General features: G+C 32.2%; 1 protein-coding gene across 1 annotated transcript; it reads left to right on the forward strand.

Annotated features, from left to right (window-relative positions):
* The first annotated feature begins 1,648 nt into the window (after positions 1 to 1,648).
* LOC140925564 (uncharacterized) lies at positions 1,649 to 4,778 on the forward strand. Its single transcript, XM_073375497.1, has 3 exons — positions 1,649 to 2,126; positions 2,640 to 4,681; positions 4,764 to 4,778. The coding sequence occupies exons 1-3, from the start codon at positions 1,649 to 1,651 to the stop codon at positions 4,776 to 4,778; spliced, it is 2,535 nt and encodes an 844-aa protein (XP_073231598.1).
* Positions 4,779 to 14,579: the final 9,801 nt, after the last annotated feature.

The raw sequence follows: 14,579 nt of genomic DNA on the forward strand, positions 1-14,579 counted from the left end.
ATCAGCGCTTCTGACCGGATTCCGGACAGGTTTCACGTCATCAGCATGGAATTTCCGTCGCTGAGTCGCAGACGTTATTCCTCGCGAAACGTGCTCAACGGCGAAGAGCGAGGAGAAACGGCTGTTTTCGCTGGCTACGTTTACGTTTGACCGCTAGTATGTAACGCTCGTTTCCTGTTCAACAACGTGAGCAACTTCCTTTGGTTTGTTGGGTTGCCTGTTTGGACCTAAATTCTACATTCTGCTTTTCCGTCCCCACCAAAACACTGTGGAATGCGTCGGGTCGCAGGTATCGAATTTCTCTTTTAACAACGCATTGCGAACAAGGGTTTTGTCCGCGCCTGTCAATACCGGGTTACCTAACAACGCTCTGGAGCCAGCAAAAAGTAGGGGCTTGTACTTAAACAACAATGATGGGTTATATTTCTCCAGTTTACAAGAAGTTAAGTAAATATCAAATATAACACTTTCGACCGTTTTCTTCGGTTTCTAACTTTTGTTACTTTGTAAGTTTTGTCAGATTAAGATTAAAACTTTGCTTAATTTAGATAATTTATTTACATCCAGACGGGGTTTACCAGACAGCCTTTACTGCATTGGCAAATGCACCAAGAGCAACAGATATTTCACTGAAGGAGATAGAAGCGTACCAAAGGTCGAATGGGTATATTGATCTATTGATACAGTATTATATATGCACCGAATGGTGGCCTTAAAAGACTTTGAAAGACGAAAAGGAAACTAGAAGACCATTTCTACAATGACACTGGCACAGCGAAAAAGTAGTTATATAATGATGCCATGTCTCTCACTCACTTGGTACTTTTTCCCTGTCATTATTCAATTATTTCCGTCATCCCACCCAAAATTTCAATGACGGAATTTAGACTAACAAATTTTTGTACTTTTTTAAATTAATTTCTGAGTTTATCTTCTGTCATTGTTCAATTAATTTGTGTCTTACGTCTTGTACTTTTTTCTGGTTATTTTCTATCATTGACTTTTTTTTCTGATCATTTACGTCATTACTCGATTAAGCACTGTTATCAACTATTTTCTGGTAAAAGCTGTTATATAATTTTGAATCAGAAAAATAAAATGGCTTAAAGAAATTAATATAATAAGATTATAAAGGGAAATGGCTGAAAAATCGCTTATAACTGATAAAGATTACAAGAGTTTATCTTTGGCTGAATTAAAAAAAATATTAAACCAGAAAAAACAAATAATAAGGGAAAATTATAAACAATTAACTGAAAAAGAAAAAATAATTCGTGATATTAGAAAAGTAGATAAACTCAATGAAAAAATAAAAAAAGGTGTTAATATCAAAAAAGAATGGAAAAAGAAATTAAAACCCAAAAAGATAAAATCATTTGATGAGTATTTTCAAGAATGTATTAAAAATAAAGAAATCCCAGAAGATACCCCTCCTTATTTTCGTGAGGCTCTTGAGAGAGCTATTAAGGAGCATAATCAAGGAGTTGTAAAAGAAAAATCAGCTTTAGATGAATTTGCTAAAAAACATATAATAAAGGGAGAACCTGGTATTACTCCCTTACAGTTTTTTGGAAATAAAATAACTATTCTTAAAGATTTTCTTAGAAATCATCGAAATATCAAAGTAAAGTTTGTTTTGGATTGTATGATGGAAAAAGAGGAATTCGATGATAAACATATAATTAAAATTCAGGACAAAGCATATTTTCATTCAGATACTTATATTAATCTCAAATCAACCGATGTAAAAGATTTACTTAAAAAAATTATCAGTAACATCACAGAAAAGATTAATATTTATCAACAAAATGGTAGTGGGTGGTATTTTAAAGAAGTTATTCAACTTGAAATTCATACTGTTAAATTTAGTCCAATGAAAGGTTCTTCTTATATTCCTCTTCCAGATTGGATTATGAGAAAAAAAGCAATTGTTAGTATTCGAAATAAAGATTATAAATGTTTTTTGTGGTCTATACTTCGTTATCTTCATCCAAGAGAAAAGAATGATTGTCGTTTGAAAGATTTAGAACAATATGAGCATGAGCTTAATATTCCTAAGGGATTTACTTTTCCAGTTAAAATCAGAGACATTACTAAATTTGAATCTATTAATCCAGATTTACCAGGTATAAATGTATTTTCAGTTACACACGACAATAAGTTTTATCCTCTTCGGATGGCGTTACGTGACCCTCAAAAATCAATAGATTTATTTCTTTATGAAGAGAATGGAAAATATCATTATTCTCTGATTAAAAACTTTTCTCGTCTTTTTCGGTCACAAATCACTTATAGAACTAATGAGCCAATTCATATTTGTAAGAGATGTTTTACTCATTTTACAAAAGAAGAATTATTACAAAAACATATTTTATATTGTTCGAATAACGAGACAGTTTCTGTGAAAATGCCAAAATCAGGATCGATTTTACATTTCAAAAATCATCACAAAAAACTTCCTATTCCTTTTGTAGCTTATGCGGATTTTGAGTGTTTTACCAAACCAATGAATACTTGCTGTCCTAATCCAGAAGATTCTTATAATTACAATTACCAAAAACATGAACCATCAGGATTTTGTATTTTTATTAAAGGTGTGGTTGATAAAAAAATCAAACCAATTGTTTATTCGAAAACAGAAGAAGATGAAGATATAGCAAAAATATTCGTAGAAAAACTAACAGAAGCAACAAGAGGTATTTATAATGATTTTTATCGTAAACCAAAACCTCTTATACTATCCAAAGACGAACAAAAATCATTTAACAAAGCGGAATTTTGTCATATTTGTAACAAAGAATTATTGGAAGACAAAGTTAGAGATCATTGTCATTTTACAGGTCAGTACCGAGGTGCTGCTCATAACAGTTGTAATCTTAATTGCAGGAAACCTTTAGTTCTTCCAGTTATATTTCATAATCTTCAAGGTTATGATGCTCATTTGTTTATAAAACAACTGGCAAGTTTACCAGGAGATTTAAATTGTATTCCTTCAACAGAGGAAAAATACATATCCTTTTCTAAAAAGATTAAAGTTGATGAGTACAGGTCTAAAAAAACCGGTCAAATGATGTCTTTATATTTTGAAATTCGTTTCATAGATTCTTTTAAGTTTCTTCAAACATCACTTGCTAATCTTGTTTCAAATTTACAACCAGATGATTTTCATAATACAAAACGAGAATTTAAGAAAAATGTAGATCTTCTTACTCGGAAGGGAGTTTATCCTTATGATTATGTTTCATCACTTGAAAAACTATCCGAAACACAATTACCAGCAAAAGAAGAATTTTATTCGAAACTAAATGACGAAGACATAACCGAAGATGATTACCAACACGCAATAAATGTGTGGAATACTTTTAAATGTAAATCATTAAGAGATTATCACGATCTTTACCTAAAGTCTGATGTCCTACTTTTGTCAGATGTATTTGAAAACTTTAGAAAAACTTGTCTAAAACATTACAAGTTCGATCCAGCGCATTATTACACATCTCCAGGTTTAGCTTGGGATGCTTGTCTCAAAGAAACAGGGCAGGAATTACAGTTACTACATGATTATGATATGTTAATGATGATTGAAAAAGGTATTCGTGGTGGTATAACACATATATCAAAAAGATACGCAAAAGCTAATAACAAATACATGAAAACTTATAATCCTGATAAGGAGACCTCCTTTATTCAATATCTAGATGCGAATAATCTTTATGGTTGGGCAATGTCTCAAAATCTTGCAACACATGGATTTAAATGGATGAGAAACCTAACAAAAGAGACACTTATGGAAATTTTAGAAAAAACAAATCATAGTATGTCAAATCGTGGAAGAAAAGGATATATATTTGAAGTCGATTTGGAATATCCTTTAAAACTATGGGAAACACATAATGACTATCCTCTAGCACCTGAGAAGATGGTTGTTAATGGCGTTGAAAAACTAATTTGTCATTTTAAACCAAGAAAAAACTATGTTGTTCATTATCGAAATCTTAGACAATATCTTGAAATGGGAATGAGAATAACTGCGGTTCATAGAGGAATATCTTTTTACCAAAGACCTTGGATGGAACCATATATACGAAAGAACACAGAACTTCGAAAAACAGCAGCTAACAGTTTTGAGAAAGACTTTTTCAAACTTATGAATAATTCAGTGTTCGGAAAAACAATAGAAAATATACGAAAAAGACAAAATATAGAACTCGTTGATAATCGTAAGAAAGCTGCTAAACTAACAAGTCGTCCAAACTTTGAAAGGGTTACGATATTTGATAAAAATCTTATAGCTGTTCATATGAAAAAAACAGAAGTTTATTTTGACAAACCAGTATATGTCGGTCAAGCAATTCTTGATTTATCAAAAACATTAATGTTTGATTTTCATTATAACTACATAAGAAAGAAATACAAAAATAAAGCTGAGTTATTGTTTACTGATACTGATAGCCTTATGTACCATATTTACACAGATGATTTTTACAAAGATATATCCCGTGATATAAAAAAGAAGTTTGACACTTCTGATTATCCCCCCAATCATGAATCTGGGATATTGACAGGAGTTAACAAAAAAGTAATTGGGATGTTCAAAGATGAAGTAGCAGGAAAACAAATAACTTGTTTTGTTGGATTACGACCAAAACTTTACAGTTTTAAAATAGAAGAGGATAAAGAGGTAAGAAAATGTAAAGGAATAAAGAAAAATGTTGTGAAAAAGAAATTAGATTTTGATGACTATGTTCAATGTTTATTTTCAGGTAAAAAAGAAATGAGAAAGATGAATATAATAAGAAGTGAAAATCATGATATATATTCAAAAGAAGTTAACAAAGTAGCTCTAAGTAATGAAGATGATAAACGTGAGGTTCTTTTGGGTAAGGTAAAAACAAAAGCTTTAAGATAGGTGAATTTAATAAAATTTAATAATAAATGTTATATACAGAAGACCAAGTAAAGAAATATCTTGGAATATTGGGTGATTATAGTATTAATTCCTCAGATGAAACAAATTTAAAAGCTAAATGTTGTGCTTGTGAAAACAGAACATCTTTTACCATTGATTGCGGTTATAAAATTTGTGATGAATGTGGAGTAGCAAACGGACATGTATTAGGCTTTTACGATAATAAAGATTTTGATAGATTGCATTATCGAAAAAAGAGTGTATATCAACGTAAGTATTACTATGAAAAAAGGGTTAATAAAATTTCTAAAAGAATAAACCTAACAAATGAACAAAAAAACGAACTTTATATTAAGTTAATGGAAATAGACAATCACGTCATGGAAATACTAAACAAAGAATACAATAGAAAGACAATGATAAGTATCAAATATTTAATTAAAAAACTTTTGGATGAGATGGGGGGTGAATCGAGCAAAGCGAGCAAACTAATTTATCTTAAGATTTCACCACAAACTTTAAATAATTATGAAAATTGGTGGGATAGTTATAAATCACTGAAAACAGGATAGATTTTAATATCAAAATGATATTAAAATCACTGTTTACTTAGTCCATACTTTTTTTCATACCTACTAACAAATCTATCTGCTATAGGTGTTTGATCAATTATCATTTCATCTATCAACTTCATGCGATCAACAAACTCTTCTTTATTAAAATCATCCCCACGAAGAGCTGATCGTAGTTCAACGAGTACTTTTTCATAATTAGTGAATGCAATTCTTGTCATCTCAATTTTTCTCTTAAAATTATTTTTCTTTCCTATTCCCGCCACTATTAATCCAGCTCCATTTACTACTCCAAGAACAACAGGGTTTAGGGTTATTCCACCAGAAATAGTTCCTATTGCAACCAAACATATCCCAGATATTGTAAAAACATCATCAAGAAATTTATAACTTTTATATGATTTCTTAAAACACCAGTATTTTTTGTGGTAGTGTCTATAAAAGTCTTTTAGGGTTTTAACCTCTGATTCTGAAAGAGATTTATCTATGTGATTGAATTCAAAGATATCCTTCATTTTATTCTTTTGTTTATATTACCCCTCCCTTGGCTACACCACCTATCTAAATTACATAACTTCCATTTAACTTTTCTTGAAGCATTACTTTATGATATTGCTCAGAGCCGATGTCGTAAAAGTTTGTAGAGTACATTAATCTTAATATCACTCCATCTTCAGTTGTAAACTTCCAACGTTGATTAGCATTGTAATTAACAGCTGGTATAGTTAATGTTGAGCTGTAGTTACTTATTGAAGCTTTTGTGACATTTGCACTAAGATTTTCTGCTAGCCATAAAACAAATATTTTTCCATTAAAACTACTTAGCGTAGTAAAATTTTGAGTTGTTTTGTTGACAGTTAAAGTTACTTTATTGTTTGATTTATTATAATCCAATTTTACTAAAATATTATTGTTTGTTGATAAATATTTAGTTAGGGTAAAACTCCTATTTCTCCAATGACTAAAAACAATACATAAAGTAGATTTCGAAGAATGTGAAGGAGAAAAAGTAATATCATAACCATTAATATGTAATCCTTTTTCTGATATTTCACTTAGGTCTTTATTATGAGGTAGTGTTATATTAGGTTTCAAAGAATTAATAATAACTCCAAATGAGCCTATATTTATTCCGTAAGTATCCGCATCAGCAAAGTCATAGAAATCACTAAAGTATAATCTATACAAAGCATTTTTAGTGTGAGGAGCTAGTTCTTTTACTAATGCAACTGTTGCAGCACTATTATCATTTTGTCGGTCAAGTTTGATATTTTTAATTTCTTTTTGATTTGCATTAATATCAACATTATACACTACTTCTGTTGGTTTGATATCAAATGCGGTGTGATAGTCGTAAACTTTATCTGGGTCGATATTGCTAAATGTACCCTCAATTCCATAAGCAATGATGTAAACTCCTTTAAACAATGTTGGATACGCACGCAGGTTATATCCACCCTGAAGAATATCAACCAAAATGTGAAGAAAGAACCTATTTCCAGATGACAACTTCCGGAAATTAATTATTATTCTGTGGTAGTACATAGTTTGTGTTTTCCCTGTTGAATCAGTATACCTATGGGAAAGTTTTTTTACACTTACATTCCCAATTGATAATCCTTTTGAAGTTCCTTTGTCAACACTTATTTGTGTATTATTCCAAAGATTATAATCAGTGTTGAGTATTTCCAAACACAATGTGTAATCAGTATTTGCAGTTAGTCTGTAAAAATTAATTCCCGTCTTATACTTATATTTTTGTAAAAGTCCATTCTTTGCTATAGTCGCGTAAATTACTTTGTGATTATAGTCGTGAAAGTTTCCTTTGTTTGGTGCTAAATCTCCTATTTTTGTTACAACAAAACTAAACCCTCCATCCGTTTCATCAGTCCATTGAGCCCCACTTGTCATGAGATAAGCAAACTCATCTTTATAATGACTTGGTTGAACTGCAGTAAGATGAACTAGATTGTCGGCATAACCTTTGTTTACTGCTTCATTGTCTTGGGTTGGTACACCCAGATTCTCTATTTTATTACCACCAAAGTTGACATCGGCTTTTATAACCCCACTTATTACAATTTTAGGTGTGTTGATTTCTATTCTCTTAAGTGGTTTGGTTATTGCTCTTGGTAGATCAGTGAATAGCCGACAAGTGATAGCAGTGTGATTTGAATTGTTATGAGTTCTTAGTTTTACTCCTGACATATTATAATTCCAAGACTTGTGAATATTTAATGACCAAGTGCCAGTGCGATTTCCACTTACCCAAAAGTTAGAATTGGAATGAGAGTCATCTCTAGGAATAAACCACAAAAAGTCAACGTTTATATTTCGCGAACCAAATTGAAATTCTATTTTGTTAATGTATGTGTTAGCAGTTGGTGTCCACCCTACAAGGGGTTGACCAGGTGCTGGTGTTGTAAAAACAAAATCATCAAATGATGAACCTGAGATATATTGTAGATACAAAGTCGTGGGCGCAGCTGGATCTGTTATAGTAAACACACCACTTGTTCCATCTCCAGAATGATGATCAAACCTTCCTATTTGTTTACGAACCCATCCGCGATTAGCAGCTTGTTGATCTGTGGTGGGGTCACTGAGGTTAACTATTTTATTGTTGTTAAGATTTAAGTTTCCAGTCATAGCGATGGTACCATCTTTTTCCAAGTAATCACTCAAATCTGGGGCACCTGTGTTATCATCCACATATTTCTTTGTTGCGGCGTCTGTGTTTGACACTGGAGTTGCGAGACCAACTATTTTTTTGTTTCCAAGATTTAGGTTATTAGTCATTACTACACTTCCATCGTTTTTTATAAAAGAACTAGTATCAGGTATTGAGTCGTCCACATACTTTTTGTTTGCAGCGTCTTCGTTATCTGTTGGTGGTCTAAGGTTAATTATTTTTTTATTATCCATGTTTAAATTATTAGTCATTTTATTTGTTCCAGCAACGTGGAGATACTTCATATCTGTGAAACCTAATGGTGTTGGTTGTTTAGGACCCATTGGAGCTGGCAGATTTAATATTTGTTTATTATCCATATTAAGATTTCCTTTCATTGGGTAAGATCCATCTCTGTCAAGAAATGTGTTGTCTACGTAATATTTTGTAGGAGGTTCTTTTGCATCCAGTGGTGTGCTAAGATTTGTAATTCGGTATGTATTCTTCATATCAATGTTTGAATCAACTTTTAGATGTGTTGTTGATGATCGGCTGGAATTATCATCAACATACTTCTTTGTAGCGGAATCATTATTATCAGTGGGTGCTCCTACATTTGTGAGTCTTTTTTTATTAATATCATAATTACCATTTGCGGTTAGACTAAATCCAACTCCTGGTGCGCCCTGTTTTCCTTTAGCAAAAGGATGACCAAACGATTGTTCGTTAAATATTCCCATTTATTATAAGGTTATATTACTGGTGAAGTTTTTAGCAATACGTTTTCTGGGTTTATCAACGTATAGAAATGTAAAGGGTTCTCTAGTTGCTGCTTTATACACCTCTTTGTCAACTCCCATCTCGGATGATATTCTGTTTGCTTCTCTCGATGATGGAAATTCATAAAGGCAGTAGTGAGAACAATTTAGCCGTATATCCTTTGGAGTTTTGTAAAATGATTGACTGAGGTAAATCACAGAACAATTTTTATGTCGTCCTTGAATAAAATAATCAATAAGTCGCCTCTGGTTTTTATCACAGACGTAATCATCAAATATTATAAGTTTTTGATTGTCTTCGTAATCCATTTCTGTAACCGGGGTTATTTCGTCGTTACTCACATGAAGTATTTCATATCCAATTTTACTACTCAACTCCCTCATTTTTTTAATTAACTTTTGATACTTATCCTGTTCTAGATTACGCGCGTAAAGATAAATCTCATCGTAATGCAACAGTGGTTTGATTAACATATGATATAACAAATTAGTCTTACCACTTCCACTGTTTCCACAGATTAACATTCGAAACGTATCCGCTGGCATAAAAGGAAATAACTGTTTATATTTTTTATCAATGTCATCGGTACTATCATAGTTTGGAATTTCCATTTTTATTTAATTAATAGATAAAATGGATATAGAAGAAGCTAAAAAATTTGCGAGAGATAAAATAGAAGCCGATGATTTATTACCAAAGGTGAGAAATGTTATAAAAGCAACAAAATGGCAAAAACAAGATATGAGAGAGGGATTTAAAGAGACATTTAAACCACTTATTAAATCTCAAGATAAAATTAAAAAAAGTGTCGACGATCAACAAAACGCAACTATAGCACAACTCAAAGCTAATCAACTTGCTCTTACACAAGGACTTAATCAAAACAGGATGGCTATAACTGAGGGATTTGATAAACTTGACGAAGTAAAAAAATGGGATTTGGCTCAATTACCTAGTTTTGAGGCGATTGAAGAGCCTAAAGAAGATGATGGTGTTTTACCCTCTACATCAGAGGAAGGACCAAAAATAGCAAAATTTACACCTGAAGACCTCGATAGATATTTAACGAATAAAGAAGCACAAGATATACTTAAAGTTAATGAATACCACAAACTCCCTTCTGAGTATTTTGAAGAGGATGTTTCTACTATTGATAATTTAATTGATGGAGTTAATAATGATTTAGAAGAATTTAATAAAAGATTAAAATATACCGCGGATTTTGTACGAGACGAAAACGGTTATTTTTTAGCTGAACCAAGAAGTGAAAATCCACGAAAAGAAACATTAAATGACATAAAAAAGTATAACATATTAAGCATATATGCAACAAATTTAAGTAATCTTAAGTATTATAAAACAAAATCTGGCTCTGGAATGATTTACTTTAACAACCCTCATCAACTTCTAGACAGACTTGAATTACTTGGTGGATCAATTCTAGCTGGTAATAATGGAGTGATAAATGAGTTTTCTCAATTAGCTCATCTTCTCAACCAAATGAAAGTAATTTCAAATAAACAACTAAATAACTTACTAAAAATAGGTGAACCCATGATTTCCCTGTAAGTAATAATTCCTTTTAAGGGAGGGGTTATAGGGGAACCGTAGGTTCCACTATAAATATCTATTCATTAGATAAAATGGAAGAACGAGCTATTCACATTTCTTCGATAAACAGAGAAAAAATAGGAGAAAGCAGACCTGGTGATTTTATTATCAAATTTCAACCAACATTAGAACTTGACCCTGAAAAGAAACATCAACTTGCTCTTGATCGGTTGTCCATGACTTATTCTTGGTACAACATTAGAAGTGATTATGGAAACAATAAAATCAAATACACTCACGATGGAACCAACTGGCAAACAATTACTTTTACAGATGGAATGTATTCCTATTCTGATATCAATGATTACATTCATCAATATATGTCTCAAGAGTCTCATCACTCAACAGATTCAAGTGGAAAAAAGACTTATTCAATCAATCTAACTTTTATACTATCCACCTATCGTGTGTTAGTATCACTTGAAGGCGATTATCAACTTGATTTGAGAGGAACAAAATTTGGAGACCTAATTGGTTTTGAAAAGAAACTCATAAAAAAAACAGAGTATGGATCAAAACTACCAAATATCACAAATTCGATTGATGTGTTAAATATCAACACAAGCACAATAACTGATAGCATTGTAAATGGAATAAATACAAATACCATAGCTGTGATACCAACCGATAATCTTACAAGGTCTTATCCATTTACTTTCGAACCTAAAAGACCATTGTATTGTCCTGTTTCATCGTATAAAATTGATGAAATGAGAATTTATGTGACAGACTCAATTGGAAGACCAGTAAATTTTAATGGTATAGATTGGTTTATGACTTTGATACTTCACTCCATGTAAAATAGGTGAACCTACGGTTCCCCTATAACCCCTCCCTTAAAAGAAATATAAACATTAGATAAAAATGATGCGACAATCAGAGTTTAAGAAAAAACTTGACCCTGAACTGGGTAAATATACAATACAACATATTTATGGCGAAGGAATAACAGATGTTTTTAAATCGTTTGGTAAAAAAATATTTGGAAAGACAATGAAAAAAGCCGCTAAAAAGGGCATTGAAAAAGCTGTGACAACAGCCGCGACAAAAACCGGTGAACATGCCGGTAAAAAGGCCGGTGATAAAATAGTGCAAATGTTATCAAAAGGTTCCTCCCAAAAACCCCCTGCAAAAAAAGTTACTTTTAATAAAAATGTCGAAATATTTCCAAGTAAAAAATTAACTCAACAAGAAATAAATCAAAGAGTGAATGCTATTTTAAGCGGGGGAAGAATTATATAATTATTAAAATAAAATGAAGTCCTTTAGAAATCCAGAATATTTAGATAGATATGAAGATGTTGTTTTTGACCTTGAACAGGCTTTAGCAACACCTGGAAATGGTGCTCACCAAACTAAAGTAGGACATAGATTTGTCGCTGATAATACAGGTGAGGGTACTCCATTTGATTGGTATAACGCGCGATTTTCAGTGGATTTTAAAGTTAATCAGCTTGCTGCTGGAGCTAATATAGATGCAGATGGAGACCAAATGGGAATAGTAAATGGAAGTAGTTCTTTTATAGAAAAGTTAACCATCCTAGCAAATGGTAGAGATGTTTACAGTTGCAACTATGCTAATCACGTAGTAAATATAAAAAATTTGCTTGAGTATAATCCTTCCTATGTTAAGAGTGTAGCTACAAATGAATTTTATTATCTTGATACAACAAGACATGCTGAAAGAACAGAATTTACTATAAATAACACAAACGTCACTGGAGGAGCTAATGTTGTTAAGGGACGAGCTGCAAATTATAACAAAGGTTTTGCTGTGAGAAAAGCATTACTAGGTGACTCAGCAACAGTCACTGGACGAAAAAATGGATTTACTAGGGTAGCCAAATTACAGCAAATGTGTAGCAAATACCACATTTGCACAATTTTGCGCAAGAGCAAAGACTGATATTGCACTAGATTTGCTATCCGTAGCAATGACGGTAAATGCCACATTTGCGCAACATTTACATCTTGGTGCAAAGATAATGGGTAGCCATGGATTTGAGGGTCATTTGCAGATGGTTCAAATGTGTAGGCAAATATGTCTCTTTGAACTATATTTGCACATTACGCAAATGATAGCGCAAATCTGCTGTTTTGCACAGCTTTTGCTTTAGATGTAAAAGCATGTAAACCTGTTATTTTCAGAACTTTTACGCAGCTTTGCAAATGTAAGCGAAGTATCTAATTTGAACAATGTTTGCTTGGGTTATCATGGGTGATCAAATTTTCATAATTAAACCAGATTGCTTTGCATAGCAAATGAAACCAAACTCTTTGTATTAAACATGTTTGCTCACGAAGCAAATGTTAGCAAACCTAAACTTTGAACAAATTTTCTAGGGTGTGCAAATTTGATCAAACACAGAATTTTGCTAGTAGCGGCAAATGTGGTCAAAAGTCAAGTTTTGAACAAAGTTGCTTAAGCAGCAAATCTGATCAAACTGTTACTATTGTACAATTTTTCGCTCAGGTAGCAAATGTAATCAAATTCTGACTTAAATTTGGTTGGCAAATGTCATCAAACCCATAAAATTGAGCATGTTTTCTCAAGTAGCAAACGTAACTTCGAAGGTTTAAACGAGTTTGCTTGGGTTGTAGCGAATGCAATAAAATTTTTAAATTATTTTTAATTATAACATGGCTCACTTCAGGTTCCTAACAAGTGGCCATAATTAATCTTGAAGTTTATAGCTTCAAACTTTAAAGTTACTGAAAGAAATTCTAACAGTGACCTCCCATTAATGTTCGAATGATTTATTCCATAAACCAAAGTGGCTTACACATTATAACAGACTTTACAAACTACAGTATACAGCTGTACATACAGCTCTTCATATTAATTCCCAATTTTACAGTTCGTTGATGTTTACTTGTCTCCACTCTATGCTCTATCAGATCATTACTAACTATTAATATTATAAGGAAAATGTTCCTCATCTAAATGTGTAAGATATTCTACATACAGCTGTAGGTGTTTCAGAGTTGCCTCAAACCTATTTCAGTTGTTTAGGTTTTTGCAACTCAGAAACAGGTTAAAAATCCTTTTACCCTTAGCTTGGACCAATATTTACTTATGACAAGACTATTTCTCACTTAAACTTTTGTATCTAAGGACAAAATCCTGTTCCAACTCAATGTAACCCTCAAGACACCCATTTTAATAAATAATTAGTATTTTTGTATTTATTGCTATTTACAGATTAAACAAAATTTGATTCTGGTGGCATTTTTTTCTTTAGGCTCTATGAGAATGAAAGGCCTAATTCTTGCTACCAGTTTCCAATTTTTGCTGGTATAACAACTGGGTTACAGCATTTAGCAAACTAAGAAATAGTTTAGGTACATGTAGCTATTCAAATTCTGATCAGACTTCTTTAACTTCATTTTTGTTGCTAATGGTTCCTGTATAGTATTGGATATGCTCTTAGAGGAAGTACCAGCTGGAGCTTCTAGTACTTGCCCTGTTCTAAGAAAATTGAGGGTCATTAAAGTAATGACCAGCTGTAAGTATTCCACAGCATGTCAACATTACCATTGTCACTGTAGTTGGTCCCAATGAAAGAAGCTAATAATTATTTTAAATTCAGTATACACGTACAAGTAGTACAAAAGGTTGATCTGGCTAGCCTGCAAAATAACTACACAGCTGTCTCTCATTACTCTTTTTCTTGAGTCATGTTGCAATCCTTTGCAAAATTCCATACTAAATCATGACAAAAAGCAGGGTGTGCCTAAATTTGTGTTGTTTTTTGTTCAAGCAGATCAGTTGCAATTGCTGTAATCGGTACACATGTACTGTGAAGTGGTGCCAGCAGAACTCAAATGCCTGCAGTTAAGCAAATAGATTTAAAAGAAACATTTGTACATTAATTGGCCTTTCTAACCTGCTGACTGGTACATTACTTGCAAACAATAGCCAAAGGATTCTAATGAAAAATTTATCACATCAACCAATTTGATCTACCTGCCACCAGAATTCTCAGGACAAATCAACACCATCAGGATTTGTACTGTTTACACAGATTTATCTTTT

This window comes from Porites lutea, chromosome 2, assembly GCF_958299795.1.
Source record: "Porites lutea chromosome 2, jaPorLute2.1, whole genome shotgun sequence".
Lineage (NCBI taxonomy): Eukaryota > Metazoa > Cnidaria > Anthozoa > Scleractinia > Poritidae > Porites > Porites lutea.

What these genes read in the sequence shown, in the direction of transcription:
- LOC140925564 (XM_073375497.1), top strand. Translation starts at nt 1,649, where the DNA reads ATGGAAAAAGAGGAATTCGATGATAAACATATAATTAAAATTCAGGAC. An exon ending in TATTAATCCAGATTTACCAG is followed by an intron (nt 2,127 to 2,639) that starts GTATAAATGTAT and finishes ATTCGAAAACAG; the next exon opens with AAGAAGATGAAGATATAGCA.